Source organism: Pipistrellus kuhlii, unplaced genomic scaffold (genome assembly GCF_014108245.1).
Source record: "Pipistrellus kuhlii isolate mPipKuh1 unplaced genomic scaffold, mPipKuh1.p scaffold_m20_p_2, whole genome shotgun sequence".
Taxonomy (NCBI): Eukaryota; Metazoa; Chordata; class Mammalia; order Chiroptera; family Vespertilionidae; genus Pipistrellus; species Pipistrellus kuhlii.
This window is the reverse complement of record NW_023425515.1, coordinates 1919675-1932243: the sequence shown is the minus strand read 5'-3', so window position 1 is coordinate 1932243 and position 12569 is coordinate 1919675. Positions and strand designations below refer to the sequence as shown.

General features: G+C 38.7%; 1 protein-coding gene across 9 annotated transcripts in view; it reads left to right on the top strand.

The window, feature by feature from the left end:
- Positions 1–12569, top strand: part of BRWD1 (bromodomain and WD repeat domain containing 1) — an 88193-nt gene that overhangs the window by 66108 nt on the left and 9516 nt on the right. For 7 of the 9 annotated variants that reach the window (XM_045585244.1, XM_045585245.1, XM_045585246.1 and 4 more), the window contains 6 exons: positions 1139–1291; positions 5673–5839; positions 6285–6511; positions 8263–8430; positions 9565–10452; positions 11521–12453. In XM_045585244.1, the coding sequence (XP_045441200.1) occupies positions 1139–1291; positions 5673–5839; positions 6285–6511; positions 8263–8430; positions 9565–10452; positions 11521–12453 (2536 nt within the window). The remainder of the gene's footprint in view (positions 1–1138; positions 1292–5672; positions 5840–6284; positions 6512–8262; positions 8431–9564; positions 10453–11520; positions 12454–12569) is intronic. The other 2 variants (XM_045585247.1, XM_045585248.1) reach the window with 1 other exon arrangement.

The following is a 12569-nucleotide window of genomic DNA, read 5'->3' as shown; positions in this document are numbered from 1 at the left end:
GCCATTTTTTTGAATGTTTGGGGCTTTTCTTATTTTGTGTAGAGGAGATCGATGTAGAGGTATTTAAATTAAACTCCTAAAGAGTAAGATGTCTAGCTTCATGTTAACCTTTTCTCTTACCATTTAGACAGTTACATAATAATGGGAGGATTCTACATGGTATCTATTATCTAAGTAGTCCCAGCTCCAGGAAAACTATAAATGGTATAAAAAGTGTCTGTTTTCACTCTAGTAATAAAGGAATGGAAAATGACCTTAAGAAAAAAAAATCAGATAACAAAGCACAAACTTACTGTAGAAAGCTTGGAATTTACAAAAACGTAAAGCAGGAAATAAAAACCAGTCCGAAGCTGGCTCTTCCTTTCCCGACCCCTCTTCTCCCACCAGGTGTATACCTTTGCGTTTCCCTCTCCTAAGCTCCAAGGGCCCTTCTGCATCTGTAACTTGTTTTGTGAGCCTGCGGTCCAGCTGGCTTACTTCTACTACCTTTGTAACTTTCTCTTACAATTTGGGAAAAAAAAAAATACCAGTCTATGTCCTGCTACCAGGTATAATACATCTTGGTTATTTCTTACCTTATCTTTATGACTGGGTCATGGTTTTTTTTTGTTTGTTTGTTTTTTTATTATCAATGATTCTTAAGCTCCTTCTAATTTTTTCCTCTTCTATAATCCTCTATATTAAAAGGGTAATATGCAAATCGACCAAACAGTGGAATGACCAGTTGCTATTATGCGCACTGGCCACCAGGGGCAGATGCTCAATGCAGGAGCTTCCCCCTGGTGGTCAGTGTGCTCCCACAGCGGGAGTGCCACTCTGCCTGAAGCCCTGAACCGGGCCCACTGCTGGCGAGCTCAGTGGTGGTGGCGGGTGCTGTTCCCACCTCCATGGCAGTGCTAAGGATGTCCAACTGCCAGCTTAGGTCTGATTCACATGGAGAGTGGGCCTAAGCCATCAGTTGGACATCCCCTGAGGACTCTCAGACTGAGAGGGCATGGGTTGGGCTAAGGGACATCCCCCTGAGTGCACAAATTTCGTGTACCAGGCTTCTAGTTTTTAATATTTTAGAGATCTGATGCACTTATATTTCTATAAGCAGGAATGAAATTTTGAACTAATTAATGTTTTTAAAACCTAGGACTATCGAGATATTATAGATACTCCAATGGATTTTGGAACTGTAAGGGAGACTTTAGAAGCGGAAAATTATGACAGCCCCTTGGAATTTTGCAAAGACATCCGGTTGATATTTAGCAATGCAAAAGCATATACACCAAACAAAAGATCAAAGGTAATTTAAAGTGGTTTATAAGAAGAGAAGAGCGTTATCTGTATAGATGATAATTTCTGCTGGCTGGGAGAGGTTGGAACACAAAGATGAGTGAGTAGAGCCAGGCTGCTGTTGAGAATAGAGCTGCTGCCCCTGCCCAAGTATCTGCTCTTGCTGCCTCACCACAATAATGTCTGTCTGTCCTGCAGCTTTATGAACAGGATTGGGTATATGATATTTTGTTTATTTGTTTATCTCTTGATAGACACTTGAGTTATTTCTGGGTTTTTTTGTGGCAGTTGTGATTAATGCTGCACTGAACATTGCAGTACTGGTAGGTACAAGTATCGGTTAGAGTTCTTGCGCTCAATTTCCTTGGGTATGTAAGAGTGGAATTGCTGGCTCATAGGTTAATTGTATGTTTAGCTTTTCTAGGAACCACTAGACTGTATTCCATGATGTCTGCATCTTTTTATATTTTCTCAGCCAAGTATGAGGATTCTAATTTCTCCAGATCCTTGCCAATGTTTTTTTTTTTTTTTTTTTAAATTGTAGCCATTCTAGTGAGTGTGAAGTATTACTCTCATGGTTTTGATTGGCATTTCTCTTATTACTTATTACAAATTGTACCTGAGATTTATTTTAATCAGGTATGGTAAGAAGCATATCTGGAGATGACTGCCATGAAGGAAGAAGTTTATACTAACAGATTCCTAGAAATGAGGCACGCCTCACCATGCAGGCCCAAGGGGGATGCTCCATCTTTGGTCAGTAGGTGGAGGCCGGGAAAGGACTATAGCACAAAGCCTGTAGTCCTGGGCTTTTCGCAGGAAGGCAAAGCTGGGTGCAAAGTCAAGTTTCGGATTGGCTAGCTTGAATATTTCCCATAGCTTTGGCCTACAGGGGTGGTCTCCAGGTGTGTGTCTGGTTCCTGGTGTGATTTAGGATGGGAATGGAATATATGTGAGAGTTTTATAAAAAAGATAGAGATATGCCAAGACCAGTTTGGCTCAGTGGATAGAGCGTCAACCTGCAGACTGAAAGGTCCCAGGTTCGATTCCGGTTAAGGGCATGTACCTTGGATGTGGGGACATCCCTGGTGGGGGGTGTGCAGGAGGCAGCTGATCGATGATTCTCTCATCAATGTTTCTAACTCAACCCCTTCCTTTCTGTAAAAGAAAAATATATATATATATATATATTTTAAAAAAAGATAGATGAACTCTGGATTGTTTTGTGTGTATCAGAGGCATGTTTGTTTGTAAGAAAATTATTTGCTATCTCAAGGAATTAGCTAGCCATGTGAGGGGCAATCTTTCCAGGATCAAGTTTCCCAATGCCAGAGCATCAAGATTACAGAATATAGTCAATACACTAATTTGAACATCTCTTTACATGCTTATTGTTATTGGCCACTGATATCTTCTGTGGAGAAAGTGTTTTGCCCATTTTCTAATTGGATATTTTTGTTGTTGAGTTGTAGAAATTTGTTAATATATTCCAGATATTAATCTTTGTCAAATACATGTTTTTCAGATATTTTTTGTCATTTTGTAGTTTGTCCTTTCACTTGTTGGCAATTTCCTTTGATGTATAAAAGTTTTCATTTTGATGAGGTCTCGTCTATCTTTTTCTTGTGTGTGTGTGTGTGTTTTGTGCTTTTGGTTTCATGTCTTAAGAATCCATTTCCAAATCCAGTGTTCACCCCTATGTGTTCTTCTAAGAGTTTTGTGTTATAGCATATATTTAAGTTGTTGATCATATTGAGTTAGTATTTGCATACGGTGTGAGGTGGAAACATTTGTCCCAGCACCATCTATTGAGGAGAATAACTTGGCACCATTTTTGAAAATCATTAGGCGATAGATATATGGGTTTATTTTTGCACTCAATTCTATTTCATTGTATGTATGTATTTGTCCATCTATCTATTATATATCAGTACCACAATGTTTTGTTTACTGTAGTTTTGTAGTAAGTATTGAAATCGGGAAGTGTGAGTCCTCCCTCTATTTTCTTTAGCAAGATTCATCTACTCACAGTCCCTGGCAATTCTTTGTGAGCTTGAGGAATGGCTTTTGTCATTTTGAAAAAGTCCTTTGAATTTTTTATAGAGATTTCATTGAATGTATAGATTGCTTTGTGCAGTATTGACATCTTGACACTTTTAAGTCTTCCTATATCTTAACGGGGGATGTCTTTCTAATTATTTAGGTCTAATTTCTTTCAGTAGTGTCTGTAATCTTTAGTGACAAGTCTTAACACCTCCTTGGTTAAATTTGTTCCATTTATTATATTAGATGGTATTTGAAATTAAGTTGCTTTCTTAATTTCTTTTTCTGATTGTTCATTGTTGGTGTATTAGAAACACAACTGATTCTTTTTTTTTTTTTTTAAATATATATTTTATTGATTTTGCACAGAGAGGAAGGGAGAGAGATAGAGAGTTAGAAACATCGATGAGAGAGAGTCATCGATTGGCTGCCTCTTGCACACTCCCTACTGGGGATATGCCCGCAACCAAGGTACATGCCCTTGACCGGAATCGAACCCGGGACCTTTTAGTCCCCAAGCCGACGCTCTATCCATTGAGCCAAACTGGTCTCGGCACAACTGATTCTTGTACGTGATTATTGTGCCCTATAATTTTGCTGAGTTCATTTATTAGTGATAATAACTGGAATGTTTTAGTATTGTTATATATAGAATCATCATCTGTGAATTGAGATACTTTTACTTCTACCATTCCAATTTGAATGATAATTTTCTTTTTCTTGTCTAATTGCTCTCACTAGAACTTAAAGCACATTGTTGAATAGCAGAGGTGAAAGCAGGCATCTTTGTCTTATTCCTGATCTCAGGGAAAGATTTTCAGTCTTTCACTATTGTGTGTGATGCTAACTGGGGTTTTTTATATATGCCATTCTTATTGAAGAGCTGATAATTTTAGCACCCACTTTTGTTAAATGATGTTTATTTTCAATTCAATGTATTTCTGAATTATACATAAAAGCTAATAATGAGAAAACATGAAAATGGTGATAAGATAATCAGGGTTTTCAAACACTGTTTGTTAAAATTGATGATTTATACTAGACTTCAGGTTTCAATGAAAAGAATAAGTTTACCATATGCACAAAATATTGAAAATAATTGTTAAAGATCATATCAAAAATCAGATTAGGGATTGCAAATTTCACATATATTAATTTTACAGCTATATCTACACTAATAAAAGAGAAAAATGCTAATTGTACCTTCGCTACGCCCACAGCCAATCAGAGCAAATATGCAAATTAACCCAACAAAGATGGCGGTTAATTTGCATACACTAAGGCGGGGAGGAGTGAAGACTGAAGACAGCATAGAAGGAAGAGGGAGGGAAAGGGGAAAGCACAGCAGTTGAGGCTGTGGCAGTGATGGTGCATGTGGCCAAGGCAGCCTCAATGGTGGTGGCTGGCGGGGTGGGTGGCAGCCGCTTGCAGGAATCTTTCTGTAATGGGTCCCTAGTATTTATATGGTAGATATATGAAACTTTTTTTTTCTTTGTAAATATATTTTATTGATTTTTTACAGAGAGGAAGAGAGGAATAGAGTTAGAAACATCGATGAGAGAGAGACATCGAACAGTTGCCTCCTGCACACCCCCCATTGGGGATGTGCCCGCAACCAAGGTACATGCCCTTGACCGGAATCAAACCCGGACCTCTCAGTCCGCAGGCTGACGCTCTATCCACTGTGCTATATGAAACATATTTTTAAAGGTTCTTTAATGTTAGGGTTTCTCCACTGTCAGCCATGCATCAGAGTGATTCTTAATTAGCTCTGGAACATTAGACTAGTGCACTTATTCTCAGGAATGATTGCGACAAGTAAAGAGTACTTCCTATAACTACATAGCTGTACCAAATGTTACTTATAGTAGTACTTAACATCACATTGCTGTTCTTCCCAAGATTTGACATTACTTAATTATAAAAATAGTTAAGACACAATCTTTCATTTGTAGTAAAATTTTAGGCCATATTTTCCTCTTTCTGCTGGATGCAAGGTATTCTTTTAGATCTACGGGTCATCAACGACAGTCAGATTTCAAGTAGAGACTGGTAGAGACACTGCTCTTTTGCTGCCTAAGTAGCAATTTGAAAACCAACAAACTTCCATTTAACTTTCAGAAAAGGTTACATAGAGGTTTGCACATGTAGATGTGAAAATTGGAAAAGCCAAGATACCTGCTCTTTCTTGCAGACTCTTGTAGATGTCATTGAAGGGAAGGGGTGGGAAATAGTCAGAGCCATTATCTGTAACAGTAATACAAAACATTACAAGTAGCCTCAATGATTACATTGTCATTTTTTAAAAGATATTTTGTGGTTCTAGTTTTGCTTTTATGTTCTTGCAGATTTACAGTATGACCTTGAGGTTGTCTGCCTTATTTGAAGAAAAAATGAAGAAAATCTCTTCTGATTTTAAAATTAGTCAAAAATTCAATGAAAAACTTCGAAGAAGCCAGAGATTCAGGAGACAGCAAAAGTGTAACCGTGCCAGTCAGGCTAACAAAAGTGCCAGGTAAATTGGTTATTGCCAGCTTTCTATGCAACTTTGTAAAATTTCAGGTTGTGATAATGTCTTTAATTTTATTATGCAAAAGATTCTTTTTTGGGGGGGGGGGGGGGGGGATGCTGGAAACTAGAGGGAAAGTTGGGTCATATTGAGACTCAGATTTATAATGTGAAAAATGCCTACATTACATAAATGTTTCTCCCCAAGCATTTAATCCCAAGAACCTGAAATATTCAATGTGATTTTCTGTAACTGTTACTTGGGTCATTTGTTCATTACTCCAACTTATAATAAAACAATATCAAGTTTAGAGTAGTGCCAGAATAAGATGTCAATAACGGATATTTTAATATTTTGATCTAAAATTATTCTCAGATTAAATTAATAATATACTTTTATTTAAGTGTTTGTTTTGTTAAATGCTGTTTCTTTTGTTCATATGTTTAACCAGAAATACCAAGCAGAAGCGTTTAAAATCACAGACAAGAGTAATTTCTGAGTTGGTAGGTTCTCCTACCCAGTCTACCTCAAGTCAGGCCGCTTATTCTGCAAGCCACAAGACCAGGGCCAGCGTCTCTTCGGGTGACTCTTCTGGGGACTCTTCCGATTCAACAGCATCCTCAGGAAGAATGACAAGCAGTAGACCCGTCACTCTCACAAATGGTTCTCCGTTATCTGGTGAGAAGTGAATGTTAAGTTATTCAACTGCTAGTGCTCAGGTGTATAATGCTGCTATTAGGTCTAGTAATAATTAATGTCGTTTTCTAATACTTTTTTAAATCGAATTTATTTAAACAATATAACAAAATTTAATCAACAATATAGTTGCCATTGTTTTCTACTACTTGTGCCCAATGCTCAGGAAGCATTTTAATCCCTCTGTTGTAAAATTCTTGTGATTTTGATGCAAAAAATTCAGTCAATGCATTTTTGAGGCATTCTTCATTATTAAATTTTTTTCCAAGAAGAAAGTTTTGCAAAGAACGAAACAAATGGTAATCGGAAGGGGCAATATCAGGAGAATATGCAGGTTGAGGGAGAACTTCCCATTCCAACTGGCGCAGTTTTTCAGCAGTGATTCTTGTAGTATGCGGTCGTGCGTTATCGTGGTGAAGAATTACGCTCTTCCGATTAATCAGCGCGGGTTCTTTTTCTCTTAAAGCTTGGGCTAACCTTTCCAATTGGGCATTATACACTGTACTTGTAATGGTTTGGGTAGATGGTAAAAGTTCATAATGAAGAATTCCTTTAAAATTCCACCAAACACACAACATCACTTTTTTCGCATGGAAGTCAGGTTTTGGCGTGGGCTTTGGAGTCTCATTTTTGTTCAACCATTGAGGCCGCCTTTTCAAATTAACATATAGCACCCATTGTTCATCTCCGGTAACAATTTGCTCTAAAAACGGCAAACGGTTTTGACGAAAGAGGAGCGAACTGCAAATTGTGACTCTTTGATTACGGTTGTTGTCGGTCAACTCATGAGGAACCCATTTTCCAAACTTTTGGACTTTGCCAAGTGCACGCAATTGATTGGAAATTGTTTTTTATGAACAATTTAAAGTTGTCGCAAGCTCTTGTTGGGTAATTTGAGGATTTTGCACCAAAAGATCTTGAAGAGCTTCTTGATCAAAATTGGTCACACGGCCTCGACCACTCTTGTCATCTAACGAAAAATTTCCCTCGTGAAATTTCTCAAACCAACGCTGGCATTTTCTGGCGCTAACTGCATCTTGACCAAGAGCACTACAGATGTTTTTTGCAGCCTCACTTGCTTTTCTTCCTAATTGGAACTCGTAAAGCATGCAGTGCCGAATATGCTCTTCATCCGCCATCTTCTTAGCCCTAGTTTTGCAACAAAAACCAAACCAAACACAAACTTTTTCAAGCAAAACTTGTTAATTGCACTTCACACGTTCTGTAGATACCACATGTTTGAAGGTTATGTCAATACAAGTCAATGCCAAGCAAGATTTTAAACGAATGTTTAAAAACGACATTAATTATTACTAGACCCGATAGTTTCATAACAGAAGAAGTAGATGGGGGCTAATTAAGTTTTTAAATGCAAGTTTGTTTATTCAGCATATACACTACTTTCTGAATCCAAAAGCAGGAATAATATGCTACTTTCAGAAATAAGAGAACAAACTTGATTCAAAATGCTGATTATGTACCTTTTTTAAAATTTTTATTTATTTATTTATTTATTTATTTATTTATTTATTTATTTATTTTTGATTATGTACCTTTTAATACCAAAATTTTATCAGCTGGTTGTTTTTTTTTCCGAACAACTTTTAAAAATATACTCTTAAGTACTAGTATTTTAGGAATCTGCTTTAAGTCTTTTGTTATGAAGTAACTACTTATATGTGTAAAGGTAAGAGAATACGTGTAATGAACTGTTGGTGCTTTATTTTTCTTAGAAAGTGAAATGGAAGATTCCTTAGGCACCTCTTCCTCGTCCTCGGCGTCTGAGAGTTCCGAGGAGAGCACAGGGAGTGCAAGAGCCCGGGAGCCGTCCTTGCGCAGGAGGCTGGCCACAAGTGTCCGAGTCCGAGTGACCAGAACCCGCGCTGCGCAGAGAAGACCTGGTGAGAGGCGCGGGTGCTCTGGAGCAACGTGTATCATGAGGTTCCAAAGCTAGACACTGAATGGTCTATGGATTTAATGTATCTGCATTAAATGGCCTTCCGACTTTTTGAAAATTGGGGGGTAGTTGACATACGGCATGATATTAGTTTCAAGTGTTCACGATAATGACTTGATAATCGTATACATTGTGAAATGACCATAAGTCTGTAGTTACCATCCATCACCATATATAGTCACAGATTTTTTTCTCGTTTTCTTGAGATGAGGACTTTTAAGATGTACTCTCTTAGCAATTTTCTCTTTAAAAAAAAAAAAATTATTGATTGGTTTTAGAGAGAGAGGAACATCGATTTGTTGTGCCACTTACTTTTGCATTCATTGATTCTTTTAAAAAAATTATTGATTTCGGAGAGGAAAGGGGAGGGGGAGAGATAGAAACATCAATGATGATTGATTGGCTGCCTCCTGCATGCCCCCTACTGGGGTTGAGCCCGAAACCAGGGCATGTGCCCTTGACTGGAATCAATAAATTTTTTTTTTAAAGTTTTAAGCCTGTCCTGAGGATGTGTTTTACTGATTTTAGGGAGAGAGAGAAGGGAGGGTATAAAGGAGGAGGGAGGAGGGAGACAGGTACATTGATGTGAGAGAGATTCATTGATGGTTGCCTGCCATACACACCCTGAACAGGATTGAACCCGCAACCTTTTGGTGCACCGGATGCCACTCCATCCAACTGAATCACCCTGGGCACTGCTCTCTAGGAGTTTTATGTTTTAGTCTTACATTCAAATCTTAAATCTATTTTGAGTTAATTTTGGGGTGTGGTTTAGGAGAGTAGTCTAGTTTCATTCTTTTGCATGTACTGTTCAGTTTTCCCAATACCATTTATTGAAGAGTATCTCCTTTCCTGATGTGTATCTTTGTCTCTCTTTTCATAAATTAATTGACCATGTATGTGTGAGTATATTTTTGTGGTGTCTATTCTGTTGCAACCTTTTAAGTCTTTTAGATTTAGAAAGGAAATCTGTTTTGGCAGTAAAATATAAGGAACATCAGTACTAAAATAGTGAAGTCATTTAAAAAATGTTGAAATAAGGAAGACCTTTCTAATCTTATTGTTACTTTATTTCTAGGTCCAGTTTCTTTAGAAAATGGATGTGGCAGAAAAGCCACTCGAAAGAGAGTCTATTTAAGTGACTCCGATAACAATTCATTGGAAACCGGTGAAAGTTTAAAGGCCCGAGCTGGAAATAACCGGAAAGTGCTCAGAAAGTGTGCCGCTGTGGCTGCCAATAAGATAAAGCTAATGAGTGACATAGAGGAGAATTCTAGCTCTGAAAATGTCTCTTCTGGCCGTAAGCTGCCTCACCGCAATGCTTCTGCTGTGGCTAGAAAAAAGTTGTTATATAACTCTGAAGATGATCAGAGCTTGAAGTCAGAAACCGAAGAGGAGGAGGAAAATCAACCATCACCAGGGTCCAGTTCTCATGCTGCCCAGAATACTGTCAATGAATCTGAAAATGGAGATTCAGAGTCAGAAGGTGACTTGCAGGAAGTCCGGAAAAATTGGCATGCTAATGGTTACAAGTCCCATACTGCAGCAACTTCTAAGACAAAACTTAAAATAGAGTCTTCTGAGGAAAGTCACGGTTCAGATCATGGACATAACAGAACTAATGACCCATCAACATCTGGGCAGAAACTTACGGCAGGAAGTGTCTCAGGGGAAGAGGAGGAAGCAGATTCTGAACCAAGGAAATACCCTGTTAGGAAATACAACACAACTCGCAAGAATGCCACCTTCCTTAAAAAAGCAAAGGTCTTCACTGATTCAGAGGACTCTGAATCTGAGGAAGATAGAGGAGATGGAAGATGTCACAAAGTGGAAACAAACCTACCGTTAGGAAATTTGAATTGTGAACCTGTGGCTGCGTCCCACTGTTTCTCAGATCACGTGTCTGAAACTGATGTGGATTCAGATGATGACAAAACAAAAGAAAAACCAGACGATTTTATGAGAGGTAATTGAAAACGTCACTGATTTATTCTATTGCCCTTTCCTTGTAGCATACATTGTTTTTCTTTCCTGTGAAACCTTGCCAGCTGTTTTCTCTCCACTCCCTGCATTCTCCGTTAGTCTTTTTTTTTTTTTTTTTTTTTCCATTTCTCATATTCATGTGTATGTGTGCCTAACTATTTGTTGGGTGCATTTAGTTTTACTCACGCAACAGGCAATTTGGCCTTAACACTATTACTGTTAAAGATTTCACTTCTTGTGTTGCTGTTGGAGATGGGTTTAAGAAAACAAAGGCAAGCACATTTATAAACTGTTGTGATGAGAGTTTGAGAAAAGGACAGAAAAGGGTAGGGCTGATTGAAAGGAATGTGGTGAGTAATAATAGCAGCTAACAACATTTTCCAAGATTTTCTGCATATCATGATGTTTTTCTAAATGCTTTATGTTGTTTTGTTTTTAATCTTTGACCAAAGATATGTTTTTGTTTTTATTTTTTAGAAAGAGAGAAACATCAATGTGAGAGAGAAACATCGATTGGTTGCTTCCCATATGTACGCTGACCAGGGATCAAACCTTTATGTTTATTAATCAGTTTAATCTTCATGTCATTTATGAGATAGGGACTATTGTTAATTTTACTGATAACTGGAGCACAGAGAGGTGAGATAAGTTGCCGAATTAAGATTGTACTGGTAAATGGGGATTGATAAAAAATTTTAAAAGAGCAGAAGGCAGCTAAAGCTAGGATGAAAAGTTGGTGTGATAGGAACTTGTGAAGTTAAGAAGTGCTGCAGGCAGGCTGAGAGTAAGTGGTTAGTTTGCATACCCTAGTGTATTGGTGAAGAGTTTAGTCTGTACTCATGTAAACAACTTGTTTTAATGTCAGGTGTTTGTGCTAGAAAGACCTGGGTTTTATTGAGGGGAATACTTGTGAATGGTGCTGAGGCCAGCACATCACTGCTCCCATCCCACTCACTGCCATTCTCCTTCCCAGTTAATAAGAATGAAGAATTATGGACTGATGTCATATAAATGTTGTATTGAAGTTTAAAGGAATATTCTTAATTTTTAGATTCGACATCACAGGACCATGGACAAAGCAGAAAAGGTTCCAGGAAAAGGGTGTGTTCCAGTGACTCCGACAGCAATGTGAAGGTGGCTAAGAAACCCTCCAGAGCCAAAACGGGTCTCCAGAGGGTTCCTCGAAGATGTGCAGCCACCGCTGCCAGTAAGATTAAGCACATGAATGATCTGGAAGATGCTGGTTCAGAGAACGTGTGCACTAGAGGCAAGAGGAGAAGGAAGAAGCCGCTCCGGTTTGCATGTTCCACAGCTGAGAAGATGGGGAGTGATTCTGAGGAAGATGCCAACTGTGACGTGCCAGACGAACAGAGTGCCAGTGAAGGGGAGCTGTCCGAGGCCGACTCGGAAGGGAGCGCAAAAAGCATTCACCAGCCTCTAAATGGAGACTCCGACTCTGAGAGTATGCCGGACTCAGAACATAAGGCCAGGCCTGCCAGGCGTACCAATAGGCACAAAAATGTTGCACCTTCTAGAACGAAGAGTTCGTTGTTTGGATCTTCAGAGGAAGATTCAAAAAGCCATATTCCAGTGGGGGAGATGGGTAGAAAATTTTCTCCCGCATCAACTTTGGAGCAAAAAACTACTGCAGAGACTAACTTCGAAGAGGAACTGAATTACGGGCTGCGCAGGTGGAATGGCAGAAGACTCAGGACCTATGGGAAGACTCCTTTCAGTAAGACAGGAGCGATCCAGGACTCTCCGGAAGCAGCGAAGCCGGAAACAAAAAGGAAGAGACTGCATCCTAAATCGGGAAATGTGAAGAACTCAGAAACAGCAGGGAATTCAGAGCGCGGACCCGACACTAGTCCCAAATCTGATTCAGAGCTGGGATCTGTAACTGAATCAGATGCTGACTGTGCTGTTGATACAAAATCCAAAAAGAGGAAAACAAAAGGAAAAGCAAAAGTAAATGTTAGAAAAGGTAAAACTTTTACAGCTAACGTATCTAAAACTGTGAGGCAACAAAGACAGAGCAAGCGCCCTAGGTTAAATGTGGATGATAATGACTGGGAGGATGTGGACTATGCAAAGTCTAAG